This window comes from Pseudophryne corroboree, chromosome 2, assembly GCF_028390025.1.
Source record: "Pseudophryne corroboree isolate aPseCor3 chromosome 2, aPseCor3.hap2, whole genome shotgun sequence".
Taxonomy (NCBI): Eukaryota; Metazoa; Chordata; class Amphibia; order Anura; family Myobatrachidae; genus Pseudophryne; species Pseudophryne corroboree.
Window position 1 is genome coordinate 171,602,960 of NC_086445.1, and position 17,873 is coordinate 171,620,832.

The 17,873-nt window shown below is 48.4% G+C and overlaps 1 protein-coding gene across 3 annotated transcripts in view; it reads left to right on the forward strand.

The window, feature by feature from the left end:
- The first annotated feature begins 4,759 nt into the window (after nt 1-4,759).
- Nucleotides 4,760-17,873, forward strand: part of CERS5 (ceramide synthase 5) — a 121,054-nt gene continuing 107,940 nt past the window's right edge. The window contains exon 1 of one of the 3 annotated variants that reach the window (XM_063952019.1): nt 4,760-5,305. In XM_063952019.1, coding sequence (XP_063808089.1) covers nt 5,133-5,305 — 173 coding nt within the window. In that variant the 5' untranslated portion in view covers nt 4,760-5,132. The remainder of the gene's footprint in view (nt 5,306-17,873) is intronic. The other 2 variants (XM_063952017.1, XM_063952018.1) reach the window with 2 other exon arrangements.

Consider the following 17,873-nt stretch of genomic DNA (forward strand, 5'->3'; position numbering starts at 1 on the left):
CAGCCCATTAGCTGTTTTATATACAACTGATTGTGTTGTAACTTCTCTGCCCTTGTAGGCACATTTATATATATATATATTTTTACCTGATCTTTGGAATGTAATATGATATAGAGTGTACATCAGGGGTGGCCAAACAGTCGATCGCGATCCCCTGCCTAGCCACCCGAAGCCGCGCCTCTCCTGCCTGCCGCTCTGCCTCCTCAGTCTGGTCTGCGGCAGTGACGGCCGAGTGTATAGCTCAAATCAGGTGCCGGTTCGTTAGCCAATGAGAGCTTGCGGACCGGCGCCTGATTTGAGCTATACACGCTGCCGTCACCGCCGGAGATCAGACTGAAAAGCAGGGCGGCAGGCAGGAGAAGCGCGCGCTGCGCTCTCCACTCCGGTGAGCTCTACTATGGGGGCATATCTGGCATTGTGGGCACATGGCTCAGTGGGGGCATATCTGGCAATGTGGGGCATATCTGGCACTGTGGGGTCATATGTGGAACTGGGGGCATATCTGGCTCTGCGGGCACTTGGCACTGTGGGGGCATATCTGGCACTGTGGGGGCATATCTGGCACTGTGGGCACATGGCACTGTGGGGGCATATCTGTAATCTGGCACTGTGGGGGCATATCTGTATCTGGCACTGTGGGGGCATATCTGGCACTGTGGGCACATGGCACTGTGGGGGCATATCTGGCACTGTGGGGGCATATCTGGCACTGTGGAGGCATATCTATCTGGCACTGTGGGGGCATATCTGGCACTGTGGAGGCATATCTGTATCTGGCACTGTGGGGGCATATCTGGCACTGTGGGGGCATATCTGGCACTGTGGACACATGGCACTGTGAGGGCATATCTGGCACTGTGGGGGCATATCTGGCACTGTGGGGGCATATCTGTAATCTGGCACTGTGGGGGCATATCTGGCACTGTGGGCACATGGCACTGTGGGGGCATATCTGTATCTGGCACTGTGGGGGCATATCTGGCACTGTGGGTACATGGCACTGTGGGGGCATATCTGTATCTGGCACTGTGAGGGCATATCTGGCACTGTGGGCACATGGCACTGTGGGGGCATATCTGGCACTGTGGGGGCATATCTGTAATCTGGCACTGTGGGGGCATATCTGGCACTGTGGGCACATGGCACTGTGGGGGCATATCTGTATCTGGCACTGTGGGGGCATATCTGGCACTGTGGGCACATGGCACTGTGGGGGCATGTGTATCTGGCACTGTGGGGGCATATGTGTTTGAGGTTTTTACCTGTGGGGGCCAATGTGTTATTTCGTGTGAGGCAGTCATTACACTCTGTGCAGCAAGGCTACGTCCCTTTTTTTTGTTAAACCACGCCCACTCTTTGTTATGCCACACCCACTTTTTGTTATACCACGCCCCTTTTTTGCGCGCACGCCTGCGGCGCACGCTATTATTCCTCCTAGGTAGATCACAAAAGCTTTTTAGCTTTCAAAGTAGATCGCTGACTCCAAAAGTCTGGCCGCCTCTGGTGTACTTAATGGGGCTGGTACAGAAATTAGGGTAAACAGGACTACATGTACATGGAATACAAGGATGACATCAGACCAGTAACCACCTCACAGCAAATGTTTATGGCCCTATCGCTGTCTAACCATACTTGCCAACTTTGTTGTTTCAGGGAGATTATTGTTGGTAGTAGATTGCGGCACACTCATGGGTATTTCCTGCAGCGACGGGTTAAAATTGTAGTACTAAGAGCAGCATGCCGCCAGAACCAGTTCGTGTATGGGTAGCTCTGCATACAGTGTATTCTCTTTAAGCCTCGGAACTAGCTCATTGTACTGCCATTATATATCTAAGCAGTGTACAGAAATAGAATAGTAGTCCAGATGATTGCATGACCTACCCAATACCAGTGGTGCAAGAATAAAAAATTCTTAGTCGTACCAAATAATGGGTGTGTTCAATGAAAATAGGGGCGTGATACACACATGGGGGGCCAGATACACATATGACCCCAACAGTGCAGTGCCAGATACACATATGCCCCCAATAGTGCCAGATACACATATGCCCCCAATAGTAGAGTGCCAGATACACAAATGCCGCCACAGTACCAGATACACATATGCCCCCCAGTGCCAGATACACATATGTCCCAATAGTGCCAGATATGCCACCCTAGTGCCAGATAGACATATGTCCCCCCCAGTGCCAGGTACACACATCCACCCCCTGCTCACCACTACTACTGCTATGTGTGAGGAGCGGAAAGCACAGCACGCGCCTCTACTGCCCCTCAGTGCTCATCCGGTTTCCGGCTGCGCCGTGTCTCACAAATGAGGTGCCAGTTCGTGAGCCAATCAGGAGCATCCTAAGGGTTGTCCCTTGTCTACACAGTCTAGCTGCGAAGGCAGTCGCCAGGCAGCCATGTTTCGGGTTGCAGCGGCTGCGTGCGACGTCACACAGCTGCCACGGCCCGCCCTACACACAATTTGGACGCACCTCTGTTGTTCGGCCCACAATCCTAGAATGGCGCGTTGATGCCTACAGAACGCTGCATTGACGCCCCATCCCCGCCGGGACTTAGACTGTGATCGCAGTTTAAGTCCTCACGCATGCACGCAGTGGCATGCGCAGAAGTGCTGAAATAGCCAAATAGCGATTTGAGAACTTCTATGATCAGTACTGAGGCCCTCATTCCGAGTTGTTCGCTCGCTAGCTACTTTTAGCAGCATTGCACACGCTAAGCCGCCGCCCTCTGGGAGTGTATCTTAGCATAGCAGAATTGCGAACGAAAGATTAGCAGAATTGCGAATAGAAATTTCTTATCAGTTTCGGAGTAGCTCCAGACTTACTCCTACATTGCGATCAGTTCAGTCAGTTTCGTTTCCTGGTTTGACGTCACAAACACACCCAGCGTTTGCCCAGACACTCCCCCGTTTCTTCAGACACTCCCGCGTTTTTCCCAGAAACGCCAGCGTTTTTTCGCACACTCCAAGAAAACGGACAGGTTCCGCCCAGAAACACCCACTTCCTGTCAATCACACTACGATCACCAGAACGATGAAAAATCCTTGTTATGCCGTGAGTAAAATACCTAACTTTTGTGTAAAATAACTAAGCGCATGCGCTCTGCGAACCTTGCGCATGCGCAGTAAGCGACTAATCGCAGTATATCGAAAAACGGCAACGAGCGGACAACTCGGAATGACCCCTTGAGTTAGGCCTTTTATCCCAAAAACATTTCTACTGCATTTTAGCCCTGCCACAAAAGGACCAGCTAACATCATGTCAGTGATTCTCTCATTAACACAGGTGAGAATGTTGATGAGTACAAGGCTGGAGATCACTCTGTCATACTGATTGAGTTAGAATAACAAACTGGAAGCTTTAAAAGGAGGGTGGTGCTTGAAATCATTGTTCTTTCTCTGTTAACCATGGTTACCTGCAAGGAAACATGTGCAGTCATCATTGCTTTGCACAAAAATGGATTCACAGGCAAGGATATTGCTGCTAGTAAGATTGCACCTAAATAAACCATTTATTGGATCATCAATAACTTTAAGGAGAGAGGTTCAATAGTTGTGAAGAAGGCTTCAGGGCACCCAAGAACATCCACCAAGCGCAGGATTGTCTTCTAAAGTTGATTCAGCTGCGGGATCGGGGCACCAATAGTGCAGAGCTTGCTCAGGAATGGCAGCAGGCAGGTGTGAGTGCATCTAAACGCACGGTGAGACAATGACTTTGGGAGGATGGTCTGATATCAAGAACGGCAGTAAGGAAGCCACTTCTCTCCAGGAAAAAACATCAAGGACAGACTGATATTCTGCAAAAGCTACAGGGATTGAACTGCTGAAGACTGGGGTAAAGTCGTATTATTTAATGAATCCCCTTTCAGGTTGTTTGAGGCATCTGGAAAAACACTTGCCCGGAATAAGGAAAGGTGAGACCATTCATGTGTGGGGTTGCTTCTCAGCAAAGGGAGTGGGCTGACTCACAATTTTGCCTAAGAACACAATCATGATTAAAGAAAGATACCAAAACATCCTCCAAGAGCAACTTCTCCCAGCCATCCAAGAACAGTTTGGTGATGAACAATGCCTTTTCCAGGATGATGGAGCATTTTGCCATAAGGCAAAAGCGATAACTAAGTGGCCCGGGGGAACAAAACATCGACATGTTGGGTCCATGGCCAGGAAACTTAACCAGATCTTAATCACAGTGAGAACTTGTGGTAAATCCTCAAGAGGCAGGTGGACAAACAAAACCCCACAAATTCTGACAAACTCCAAATATTGATAAGGCAAGAATGGGCGGCCATCAGTCAGTATGTGGCCCAGAAGTTGATTGACAGCATGCCAGGGAGAATTTCAGCAGTCTTGAAAAAGAATGGTCAACACTGCAAATATTGACTCTTTGCATAAACTTTATGTAATTGTCAAGAAAAGCCTTTGACACTTATGAAATGCTTGTCATTTTACTTCAGTATACCATAGTAACATCTGACAAAAAAGGCTAAAAACACTGAAGAAGCAAACTTTGTGAAACCCAATACTTGTGTCATTCTCAACAATTTTGGCCATGGCTGTATAGGAATAACTGGTGACAGGGGAAGTCATTATATCTCCTTGTACTAACAGGAAAGCAGGCCTACCCTATACCACATTTCCCTAGGCTACACCTCCCCACCTTCTTTCCTGCAGCAGCTTACTGCCAAGCCAGTCCTCTCCTGGGAGGCCTACTACCCGAGTCACCAGCAGATGGTGCTGTGACACTTAGGCGCCGCTGTCCCCGCGCATGTCCTGTCATGCAGCTTATCATGTCGCCTCTACAGCTATTGTGTTAAGGAAGGCTTATTATATACAGTGTCGCCGGGACAGTGATACGGGCGGACACAGACGCGGTGTGCATCAACTTGGGTGTAGCAACATGGCTCATCATCCTACGACCCGGGTATAGCAACATGTCTGCAGCTGCTGCCGCCGGGTGGAGCAAGATGGTGGCGGGACGGTGAAGATATTCCGGGTGCGGTCTTCTCCCGGAGGCGGGGTTACACACGAGTATCGCTGCGAGTCCCGCCCGGCCAGCTCCCGTGTCAGAGTGTGTACGGCGGCGGGGGACCGTCATCCCGAGCGTCCCGGCGGCGGCTGGAAGATGTCTGCTCTCTTGGCCTGGTTCTGGAACGAGCGCTTCTGGCTGCCGCAGAACGTCACCTGGGCGGACCTGGCCGATGCGGAGACCGGGGATCAGTACCCGCGGGCTGGGCACATCCTCTACGCCTTCCCCACTGCGCTGGGCATCTTCGCTCTCCGCCTGCTGTTCGAGAGGTGAGTTCCGGAGGGACCCCCAGGCCTAGGACACCTGTCCCCATCAGCTCTGTGCATCCAGCTCCTGCAACCAGGGTTATAGTGTCCAGTGCTGGGCAAGGGGGCATAGTGCAGAGGCACCACAATGGTGTGTGCCCATTCATGTCTCCCATTGTATGGCAGGGAGGACCATGCACTGCCCCCACCAAGCATATCATCACACTGGCCACAATGTTCCAAAGAGTGGCTTTCACTCTAATTTTGTCTTCATTCATTATATTATATATCCACTTACTTGTTGCACTGTTTGAAAATAGATTTAGCTGGCGCTCTAGTATTTGAGAAGTAAACCTGGCACCACTTAGCTGCACCAAGCATCCGTCCAGACACTTTTTCTTACAATATTGTCCTTATTTGCATCACTATTGTGACAAAAGTACAATGCATGGGTACCCAGAATACTGATGTTGGACTTCATGTAGTTACTGTGTGCCACTCAGTTACGGGGCATCGCACAATGTATGGGTACCATAAAATGCAGAAGTCCGGTAGGAGGGACTCCGCACGTTGTTATGGTTAATCTGCAATTAAGACGCAAAGTCTAAGGGGAAGTACGAAGGTATGGGAATTTGCTATCTTTGCGGAGTAGTGTCAAATCATCTTGTGTTATGTGGTGCAAAAATACTAGGTGACTGAGGACAAAGCTATTTGATTTTATGTACTTTCACGCAGCATGGTATCTTGTATGACTATTGCAGCAGTATTGGTAAAGGGGGATGCAGTTTCATTGCCGTCAGTCAGGATCCCGGCGGACAGGATACAGACGCTGGAATCTCGACCGCTGACAATGCCGCCAGCCGGAATCCTAGCCCATGGGCTATTCCCACTCCACAACAGCCATAGAGTGGGAATAGAACCTGTGGCGAGCGAGTCCGCAAGGTGATTTTCTGTGCTTGCTGCTGGCATACTGGCGGCAAAGATGCCATTGTCAGTATACTGACAGCCGGCATATTGGCTGTTGGTATATCATACTGAACCTGGTAGAGAGTATCATGTAACATGTTACGTGCAGATCTGTTGGGGCTGATTCAGATGTTTTACTCTGCGGCTACCACTAGGGGGTACGAAACAGAGCAGTTCAATTCTTGCTCTGTTGAGACGCCCCCGGTGGTCGTGGGGGATGACATTTCTTCTTGCAGCCTCTTGAGATGAGAGAATAAATGTGTGCTAAGTCAGCACAGTAGTTTGGACCCCCAAAGCAGGACTTTTGGGTTTAGCTGTTTTACGCTGCTAAACCCTGTCTGTTTGGGTGCAATATGCATGGACGCCCAAACAACAACTGAATCCTGACAATTGTTTGGGCGTCTAAACAAATCCATTTAGATGGGGTTTTTAGACACCCCAAACAATTAAATTTCCCCTCAATAGAGTGTTTAAGAACCAGGTTCTCTGGCTATAATACATGCGTGCTGAGAAAGCAGGTGTTTCAGTAGTCTGAAAAGATCTTTTGAAAACAGGCTGCTGTAGTGATATTAGTAAAAAGTTACCATCTGTGTTTTATTGTTTATTGCCCCACAAGCAAAATACTTTCCGTGGATTGATGCTTCCGCCTGCACTCTGAGGCAGTAAGGGACCCTCGACTGAAATCATCGCTTCAGCAATGTCATTTAATTGCCAGCAGTTTCAAAATGGCAGCCTTGACTGGGGTTGTGGAAATTGGTGCCCACAATTCTTCTGTGGTTGAGCACAAACCCTGGTGGTACTGTGTGGACTGGATTCTCTCTCCCCCCCCCCCCCCCCCCCCCCTTGTCTTTATAACTAAAGTCAGCTTTTCGGATAACCCTTCATTGTCATTACCCATATACAATGGGGCTCTTATACACATTTGTCGGTAAGGTATCAGGGTGCTGTGTTGAGTGTGCTTTTAAAAACTACTTTTCACATGTACAAAATGAAAGTTGTTCAGATCAGTAAATTAACTTTAATTACCTGGGCAGTCACAGTGTTTATTTTATCGTGATGGCAATATTCTTTGTGGTCCCTTGAAAAACCTAAATTGTATGTCTTTGTGGAATACGTGAACATGGTTACATGTACTTGCCTTGATTACACAGCTCTTGGTGTCATTATCTTTAGTGCACATGGATTAGTTACAGTGAGATATATAAGGAGGGGTTGTAACCAAATCCCAGCTAAGCACACTGCATCCTGACCCTGCTGGAAATCTCTAGCCTCTTCTTACACCTCCGCTCCCTCACATGAACAGTAACACTGATAAGTCCTGGCTGCAGTCACTAGTTTACGTTGTGCCAATTGGACTCTGGCTTCCCTTAGAGCCAAACAATGTGTGTACTTTGGTACAAACTCCTGTATGATTACCATGCATGAGTAAAATGTTTTCCTTCCTTAAAGAACTATTTACTATGTGTACAAATCATTTTCTGCTTAAATTTTAATATGGGTGACCTTAGTCGTTTTGTATATTATCTGGAGTAAAATGTGTCCGCTTTATTGACCATGACTGTTGCATGCATCAAAAATGACTGTGAACACTGTCAATGTTATCTCTGAAACATTAGGCTTGGGGAGGAGGGGGTGGACAGATGATGACTGCTGTTTCTCTCTTCTAATGAGAACACGTAATGTAATTGGCAGAAACCATTATACGGTCTTCCTATGTTCCAAAGGGGATACTAGTGTTCACTCTAGGAATTTTTTAGGGCAGGGTGCTGATCACGGGGAGGGCACATTTTTCATTCGGGAGGGCACATTTTTCGTTCGGGAGGGCACATTTTTCAGTTAGAAGGGCAAAATTAGGTACATACTATAATGCTTGGTCCTCCCATTCCCACATGATAAAGAATGGGCAGTGCGCGCCAAAGGCGCGCAGCAAAAATGTAGGGGCGTTGTTTTACGTGGGGAAGGGGCATGGCCACATAATAGTGGCAATTCACATTACACCACACAGTAGTGCAGCTAATACACACTGCACCAGGTAGAACCTCCTATACACACTGCGACAGGTAGAGCACGTTATACATATTGCGCCAGGCAGAGCACATTCTACACTTTGCGCCAGGCAGAGCCCGTTATACACATTGCGCCAGGTAGAGAGCACTGAGACGCACTGCACCAGGTAGAGAGCACTGAGAGACACTGCACCAGGTAGAGAGCACCGAGAAACATTGCACCAGGTAGAGAGCACCGAGAAACATTGCACCAGGTAGAGAGCACTGAGACACATTGCACCAGGGAGAGAGCACTGAGACACACTGCACCAGGTAGAGAGCACCGAGAAACATTGCACCAGGTAGAGAGCACCGAGAAACATTGCACCAGGTAGAGAGCACCGAGAAACATTGCACCAGGTAGAGAGCACCGAGAAACATTGCACCAGGTAGAGAGCACCGAGAAACATTGCACCAGGTAGAGAGCACCGAGAAACATTGCACCAGGTAGAGAGCACCGAGAAACATTGCACCAGGTAGAGAGCACCGCGAAACATTGCACCAGGTAGAGAGCACCGAGAAACATTGCACCAGGTAGAGAGCACCGAGACGCATTGCACCAGGTAGAGAGCACTGAGACGCATTGCACCAGGTAGAGAGCACTGAGAAACATTGCACCAGGTAGAGAGCACCGAGAAACATTGCACCAGGTAGAGAGCACGTTATACACATTGCACCAGGTAGAGAGCACTGAGACACATTGCACCAGGTAGAGAGCACTGAGACGCATTGCACCAGGTAGAGAGCACTGAGAAACATTGCACCAGGTAGAGAGCACTGAGAAACATTGCACCAGGTAGAGAGCACTGAGACACATTGCACCAGGTAGAGAGCACTGAGACACATTGCACCAGGTAGAGAGCACTGAGACACATTGCACCAGGGAGAGAGCACTGGGAGGGAGGGGAGGACGGGCAGATGCAGAGCAGCACTCACCGTTGCAGCGGGTCCAGTCTCTTGATGCTGACGGCGGAGCCCAGGTCGCCGTGGTGAGGGGGAATTTCAAACCATGCCGGAGGACTGGCGGGCGGGAGACACCGCAGGCTCTGATTGGCTGCTCCTGCACGCTGACCCTGTCTCCACCTTCAACTGAGAGCTATCAGCGCGGCGGGGGGAGGAGTAACAGTGCGGCAGGGGGAGAAATGACAGCACACTGGCGCGGGGAGAAGTGACAGCGCTGGCGCGGGGAGAAGGCAGTCCTTTGGTGATTAGCAGGGCGGGCACAAACGGGCAGGGCGCTTTCTGTCACTCAGAAAAGGGGCAGGGCGCAGCGCCCTGCGAAAGAAGCTTAGAGTGAACACTAGATACGGTCTTTAGGTCGACAGTAAGTAGGTCGACACTGTATAGGTCAACCACTACTGGTCGACAGTAAGTAGGCCGACATGGTTTCTAGGTTGACAGGGACTCTAGGTCGACATGTTCTAGGTTGTCATGACAAAAGGTCTGAGTTTTTCACTTTTTTTTTCTTTAATATTTTTTTAACTTGATCATGCTTTACGATCCATGTGGACTACAATTGGGAACGGTAACCTTGCCAAAAGCTTGGCGAGCGAAGCAAGGGGACACTGTGCACTAATTGGGGTTTTCGGTCACTCTACGGAGAAAACAACACCAAAAAAGTAAAAAAAACTCACGTCGACCTTTTCTCATGTCGACCTAGAGTTCCTGTTGACCTGCTTACTGTTGACCAATAGTGGTCGACCTAAGTCTAATCTACCTAACGTACCACACCCGTTCCAAAGTATGTGTAGTAGAATCTTAGGGCTTTATTTACCAATTGCACTGGCAGTCAGTGGTAAGAATACCAGGCTTTACACTGAGTGGTGTTTACATTGTCTCCTGCAGCCCGCTGGGAAGTGGCTTCGGAAATAAAGCCCCTAATTTTGGTTAGAGTAATGTTGGTTACACTCCCAGCAACTGTAATGTAACGATACATCACAGCATTGGCTGTGGAATTTTCCCAATGGACATGCAGCACATCCAATGGGACAATGCGACCACCCAATTCATCAAACAAAGAAGTGGGTGGATTTGAGTGTACACACGAAGGCCCTGTACTCACGGAGAGATCCACGCTTAAAATCTAAGCAATCTGACTAGATTGCTGAGATTTTAAGAACAGATCACTCGTGTGTACCTCCAACAGCGATAGGGCCGCGCATCGCTATCTCCGGTGGTAGATTGGCCTGCATGCAGGCTCAATCTAGCACGTCGCCCATTTCACCTGCTGGGTGAAATGAGCGGCCCCCCGTCCTCCCCCCTCATCGCCCAGCACACATCGCGCTGTGCTGATCGGCGGGAGAGATGTGTGCTGAGCGGTTCGCTCAGCACACATCTCTCCCGTGTATATGGCCCTTAAGCGATGGTGGTTGCTATCTGTTGTGTATCGCAACATGATATCATATGAGGACAGTTGTACTAAACCATGGAGAGAGAGTACCAGCCAGTCAGCCAGCCCCTAACGGTCATTTAAAGACACAGCCTGTAACATAGCAGGAGCTGATTCGCTGGTACATTATCACTATCCAAGGTTTAGTACAGCTCCTCTATAGTGTGCTAACCGCTTTAGGGTTCTATGGGGTAGATGTATGAACGGTCGGTACAGTGGGAAGAGTTATGTGTGCTGATACCGCTTCTCCCCCATGTATAAATGTGGCAGTGTGTACTCAGTTACAGGAGCTCTATGCGCCCCTGTCATTATCTAAAAGATAGCACGCCGTTGTGCAGGGCAAGATAAGAACAGTCAATCGCACTGACTGTTCCAACATCGGCAGCTATACATTCCAACAGCTGCAGGTGTTGTTGCCCCATCTCCACAGCAGGGCCAGTGCTGTGGCGGCTGCTGGCTATGGGCTGTCCATGAGATCTCACACATGCGCACTGGATCCGGCAGGGCAGGGAGAGAAAGTGCATCAGTACGAAGCGGATGCACTGTGTGCTATGGCGCGAATTGCCGCCAGCAGGTGAGAAGTTAATGTATCTTGTCAATGTTCCTTCCTGCTTCTCTTCGGTAATGAGGCGAAGCAGGAAGATCGTGCCGCTATAATAATACATCTGCCCCTATGTACTAAGGGGCCCATTTCTCAAACCTTGGAGAGTGATAAATTGAATGGTGATAAAGTACCAGCCAATCAGCTCCTCACTGCCATGTTGCAGGCTGTGTTTGAAAAATGACAGGAGTTGGTTGGTACTTTATCTCCATCTATTTGATCTCTCTCCGAGGTTTAGTACATAGATCCCCTCATACCTCTTTCAGACATCAGACCTGGGAAGTGTCTAGTACCTGGCAAATTCCTGGGTTTGAGCTCCATGACCTTGGTCAGGAGAAGGGTCGAGTCCCGGCTTATTTGCATTCAGACGTACCAAAATCCCAGGTTGATGTGCGTTCATGTGCATAAATCTGTGATTTTGATGCATGTCTGAAAGGGGTATTAGTCTAGTAATATACCTGATGGTTATATAGGGGATCTATTATGATTAGCCTTTATTTATATGCCAATTGCACCATACCGTATATAGGGGCAGATGTATTAAGGCCGGAGAAGTGATAAAGCAGTGATAAGTGGAAGGTGATAACGCCCCAGCCAATTATTACGGGTTTGAAAAATGACAGTTAGGAGTTGATTGGTTGGTGCGACATCACCTTCCACTTATCACTTCTTTATCATGGCTTTATCACTTCTCCTGGCCTGCTACATCTGCCACATAGTTGCATAGAAAACACAACCACTTCATTATGTAATGTATAAAAAGAACCGCATAAGGGGATAAACAAAATGGTGAAATATGATAAAAAATTACGACTAATCTCCCTCAGTGAGCCAGTGCCTGGGGCGGGCAGACCAATAGGTTCATTTACAAGACCATGAATGGGAGTGTACTGGGGACATTCATAGTGGGAGAGAGAACAAAGGGAGGAGGGCCTATACCTGATGTTGGTTCTCCCTTTATAAAGCTTATGCTAAAACCTCAAACCCATGTTAAGAGATTAACTGCTCAGTCCATCAGAGACGGCATCAAGTGAGAATCTGGACAGCTTCCATTTAGTGTTGAAGCTAATTTGTCAGTGCAAACCAGCCTGTTTTCTAGGTGTACTCACTACTTTTTCCAAAGCTGTGTGCAGTGCATGGTTGGTTACATCATACATCTTCATAGTTGGTGGGGACGATTAAATTCTTATGCTGGAGTTAAGCTCTCAGGATGAATGCCTAGGAGCTATTCAATTAATTCTTGCGATGGGCACTATTTAGTGCAACAATGCATTTGATAAGCTGTGTTAAGCAGCATCTTTAGTGCTAAGTGCCGGGCACAATGCAGTTATGGGGTGCCCAGCCCCAAGCTCTACTTAAGGACTATTTCTGCTAGCACCTCATGAGGGTCCAAGCGGAATCCACGATAAATGCAGCCTCGATTAAATGTAATTAATTGAATAGGGACTTAGCCCGGTAACGAAATTCCTGCAAATGAATTGAATTACCCACAGTGATTGATATTGTCTTAACATCTTGTTGAGGTTCATAATCCTGGAAACCTTGACAAAAACCATTGTTCTAGACTCCATCTAGTACGATCGGCAATTCATCCAAGAATTCAAGGAAATCCTTTGTTAAAAATCCTCGATTGGAAGGTCACGTCTGTTTTCGGTTAGGATTGGGGATTCAAGATTTTGAATGTTGAATATTTGAGATTCCCCGAACTTGGTGTCTGACTTTAAGGATATGCTGGTTCTCTTTTATTGTCAGTGTTATTGCTTCTGTAAATTATTATCAGTTATTTATATAGCGCACACATATTCCGCAGCGCTTTACAGAGAAAATTTGGCCATTCACATCAGTCCCTGCCCCAGTGGAGCTTACAATCCATATTCCCTATCACATGTACACACACACACATTCACACTAGGGTTAATATTGTTAGGAGCCAATTAACCTACCAGTATATTTTTGGATTGTGTGAGGAAACCGGAGTACCCGGAGGAAACCCACGCAAGTACGGTGAGAATATACAAACTCCGCACAGTTAGGGCCATGGTGGGAATCGAACCCATGACCTCAGTGCTGTGAGACAGTAATGCTAACCATTACACCATCTGTACTGCCCTAAAGAGAACACTGAACAAGACTAATGTGCTATATAATACTGAGGAAGAAACCACAAAAAAACTTAAATGCCAACAGTCTCAGTTTGGGCAAATATCACCTTGGTGATCCTGAAGCCTATTTGAAGAGTGTTCTATACACGGATTAAATAAAAGTAAAATTTCTTTCCCTGAAATGAGCGTATTAAACACTGCATTACTAAAAAAAAAAAAAAAAAAAAAAGATACCTCGTTCCAACTATGGAGAGTAGCGGTGGTACCATCTGCATCATGGTTGAGCTTTGGGATATGGAAAGTGGTGACATGACAAGATGTGAGCAGGTCATGCTAGATAGTTTTCTTTATAAAAAATACAAAACCTCCCAAAGCCAATATTTTGCAGAAATCTATGCCCCAACATGAACCTTTTTGCAGCACCAGTCCGTGTTCTCACTCATACCCCTTTCACATCGCACACATAACCCGGTATCGACACAGTTTATTGCCGTGTCGAAACGGGTCAGTGTGCGATGTGAAAGCGCCTTTCCCGAATTAGCGTGTCGCCTGACCCGGTAATTCAACCCGGTTAAAAAGAAGGGTTTTTACCGGGTTGAATACCGGGTCAGGTGCAGTGTGAATGGGAGCCGTTCCGATGCGACACTGCTCCCATTCACAGCATAGGGAGAGGCGGCGCAGGAGATGAGCTCATCTCCCAGCGCCGCCTCCACCCCCGCCCTTGCTGCTGCTGCGCCCCTTGCTGCTATGGCAACCGACCCGGTATATTGCCGGGTCGGAAAGCCAGCAGAGGAGAGCAGATGCTGGATCCCACCCGGTAAGGACACGTTTCTCTTACCGGGTAGGATCCGGCATTTACGATCTGAAAGCAGCATCACTGTAATGGCCGTCTGCTCCACTCCCCTCTTCCTGCTCAGCCTGTTTGTTACAAGCCAGGCAGCGGTCTATGCAGTAAGCAGCACGTGGGAAAGTGGTATTGGAGGACCTGGTGAGTGATTAGCTTTGGACTGTCCTTGTCCACTGAATTTGGTTGTAACTTGCATGGCATACCACTGACTCTGACTTTCACCCGTGATAAGGTAAATTACGAAGAGGTGTTTCTGTATGAATATCTTTAATGTGTTTTAATTAGCACATAGTTCATTCATAATGGCCATTTCATTTCTCTAACGTCCTAGTGGATGCTGGGACTCCGTCAGGACCATGGGGAATAGCGGGCTCCGCAGGAGACAGGGCACATCTAAATAAAGCTTTTAGGATCACATGGTGCGTACTGGCTCCTCCCCCTATGACCCTCCTCCAAGCCTCAGTTAGGTTTTTGTGCCCGTCCGAGAAGGGTGCAATCTAGGTGGCTCTCCTAAAGAGCTGCTTAGAAAAAGTTTTTTTTAGGTTTAAATCTCAGTGAATCCTGCTGGCAACAGGATCACTGCATCGAGGGACTTAGGGGAGAGATTTCCAACTCACCTGCGTGCAGGATGGATTGGAGTCTTAGGCTACTGGACACTTGGCTCCAGAGGGAGTCGGAACACAGGTCCTCCTGGGATTCGTCCCGGAGCCGCGCCGCCGATCCCCCTTACAGACGCTGAAGACGGAGGTCCGGAAAGCAGGCGGCAGAAGACTCCTCAGTCTTCATGAAGGTAGCGCACAGCACTGCAGCTGTGCGCCATTGTTGCTACACGTCTCACTGATTCAGTCACGGAGGGTGCAGGGCGCTGCTGGGGGCGCCCTGGGCAGCAATATTAAATACCTTTAGTGGCAAAATAAATACATCACATATAGCCATTAAGGCTATATGTATGTATTTAACCCAGGCCAGTTTTCTTAAAACCCGGGAGAAAAGCCCGCCGAAAAAGGGGCGGAGCTTATTCTCCTCAGCACTCAGCGCCATTTTCCTGCTCAGCTCCGCTGGTGAGGAAGGCTCCCAGGACTCTCCCCTGCACTGCACTACAGAAACAGGGTAACAAAGAGAAGGGGGGCATAAATTGGCGATATTGATATATTAAAAGCGCTTATATCAAAAACAACACCTTCTAGGGTTGTTTATATACATTTATAGCGTTTTTGGTGTGTGCTGGCAAACTCTCCCTCTGTCTCCCCAAAGGGCTAAGAGGGTCCTGTCTTCGATTAGAGCATTCCCTGTGTGGCTGCTGTGTGTCGGTACGTGTGTGTCGACATGTATGAGGACGATGTTGGTGTGGAGGCAGAGCAATTGCCGGTAATGGTGATGTCACCCCCTAGGGAGTCGACACCGGAATGGATGGCTTTAGTTATGGAATTACGTGATAATGTTAGCACATTACAAAAGTCAGTTGACGAAATGAGACGGCCGGAAAACCAGTTAGTACCGGCTCAGGCGTCTCAGACACCGTCAGGGGCTGTAAAACGTCCCTTACCTCAGTCAGTCGACACGGGTACCGACACAGATGAATCTAGTGTCGACGGTGAAGAAACAAACGTATTTTCCAATAGGGCCACACGTTATATGATCACGGCAATGAAGGAGGCTTTGCAGATCTCTGATACTGCTGGTACCTCAAAAAGGGGTATTATGTGGGGGGTGAAAAAACTACCTGTAGCTTTTCCAGAATCAGAGGAATTGAATGACGTGTGTGACGAAGCGTGGGTTAACCCAGATAGAAAACTGCTAATTTCCAAGAAGTTATTGGCATTATACCCTTTCCCACCAGAGGTTAGGGCGCGCTGGGAAACACCCCCTAGGGTGGATAAGGCGCTCACACGTTTATCAAAGCAAGTGGCGTTGCCGTCTCCTGATACGGCCGCCCTCAAGGATCCAGCAGATAGGAGGCTGGAAACTACACTGAAGAGTATATACACACATACTGGTGTTATACTGCGACCGGCAGTAGCCTCAGCCTGGATGTGCAGTGCTGGGGTAGTGTGGTTGGATTCTCTGACTGAAAATATTGATACCCTGGATAGGGACAGTATTTTATTGACTCTAGAGCAATTAAAGGATGCTTTTCTTTATATGCGAGATGCTCAGAGGGATATTTGTACTCTAGCATCAAGAGTAAGCGCGATGTCCATATCTGCCAGAAGAAGTTTATGGACGCGACAGTGGTCAGGTGATGCGGATTCCAAAAGGCATATGGAAGTATTGCCATATAAAGGAGAGGAATTATTTGGGGTCGGTCTTTCGGACCTGGTGGCCACGGCAACTGCCGGCAAATCCACTTTTTTACCTCAGACCCCCTCCCAACAGAAAAAGACACCGTCTTTTCAGCCGCAGTCCTTTCGCTCCTATAAAAACAAGCGACCAAAAGGACAGTCTTATCTGCCGCGAGGCAGAGGAAAGGGTAAGAGAGGGCAGCAAGCAGCCCCTGCCCAGGACCAGAAGCCCGCCCCGGGTTCTACAAAGCCATCAGCATGACGCTGGGGCTTTACAAGCGGACTCAGGAGCGGTGGGGGGTCGACTCAAGATTTTCAGCAATCAGTGGGCTCGCTCACAAGTGGACCCGTGGATCCTGCAGATAATATCTCAGGGTTACATGTTGGAGTTCGAAAGGTCTCCCCCTCGCCGGTTCCTAAAGTCTGCTTTACCAACGTCTCCCTCAGAAAGGACGTCGGTTTTGGAAGCCATTCACAAGCTGTATTCTCAGCAGGTGATAGTCAAGGTACCCCTCCTACAACAGGGAAAGGGGTATTATTCCACACTATTTGTGGTACCGAAGCCGGACGGTTCGGTAAGACCTATTCTAAACCTGAAATCCTTGAACCTGTACATACAGAAATTCAAGTTCAAGATGGAGTCACTCAGAGCAGTGATAGCGAATCTGGAAGAAGGGGACTTCATGGTGTCCCTGGACATAAAAGATGCTTATCTGCATGTCCCAATTTACCCCTCACACCAAGGGTATCTCAGGTTCGTGATACAAGACTGTCATTATCAGTTTCAAACGCTGCCGTTTGGTTTGTCCACGGCCCCTCGGGTCTTTACCAAGGTAATGACCGAAATGATGGTTCTTCTACGAAGAAAAGGCGTATTAATTATCCCTTACTTGGACGATCTCCTGATAAGGGCAAAGTCCAGAGAACAGCTGGAAGTCGGTGTAGCACTAACCCAGGTAGTGCTTCAGCAACACGGGTGGATTCTGAATCTTCCAAAATCTCAATTGACCCCGACAACTCGTCTGCTGTTCCTGGGAATGATTCTGGACACGGTTCAGAAAAAGGTGTTTCTCCCAGAGGAGAAAGCAAGGGAGTTATCCGAACTTGTCAGGAACCTCCTAAAACCAGGAACTGTGTCAGTACATCAATGCACAAGAGTCCTGGGAAAGATGGTGGCTTCTTACGAAGCGATTCCATTCGGCAGATTCCATGCACGGACATTTCAGTGGGATCTGCTGGACAAATGGTCCGGATCGCATCTGCACATGCATCAGCGGATAACACTGTCACCAAGAACAAGGTTGTCTCTCCTGTGGTGGTTGCAGAGTGCCCATCTGTTAGAGGGCCGCAGATTCGGCAT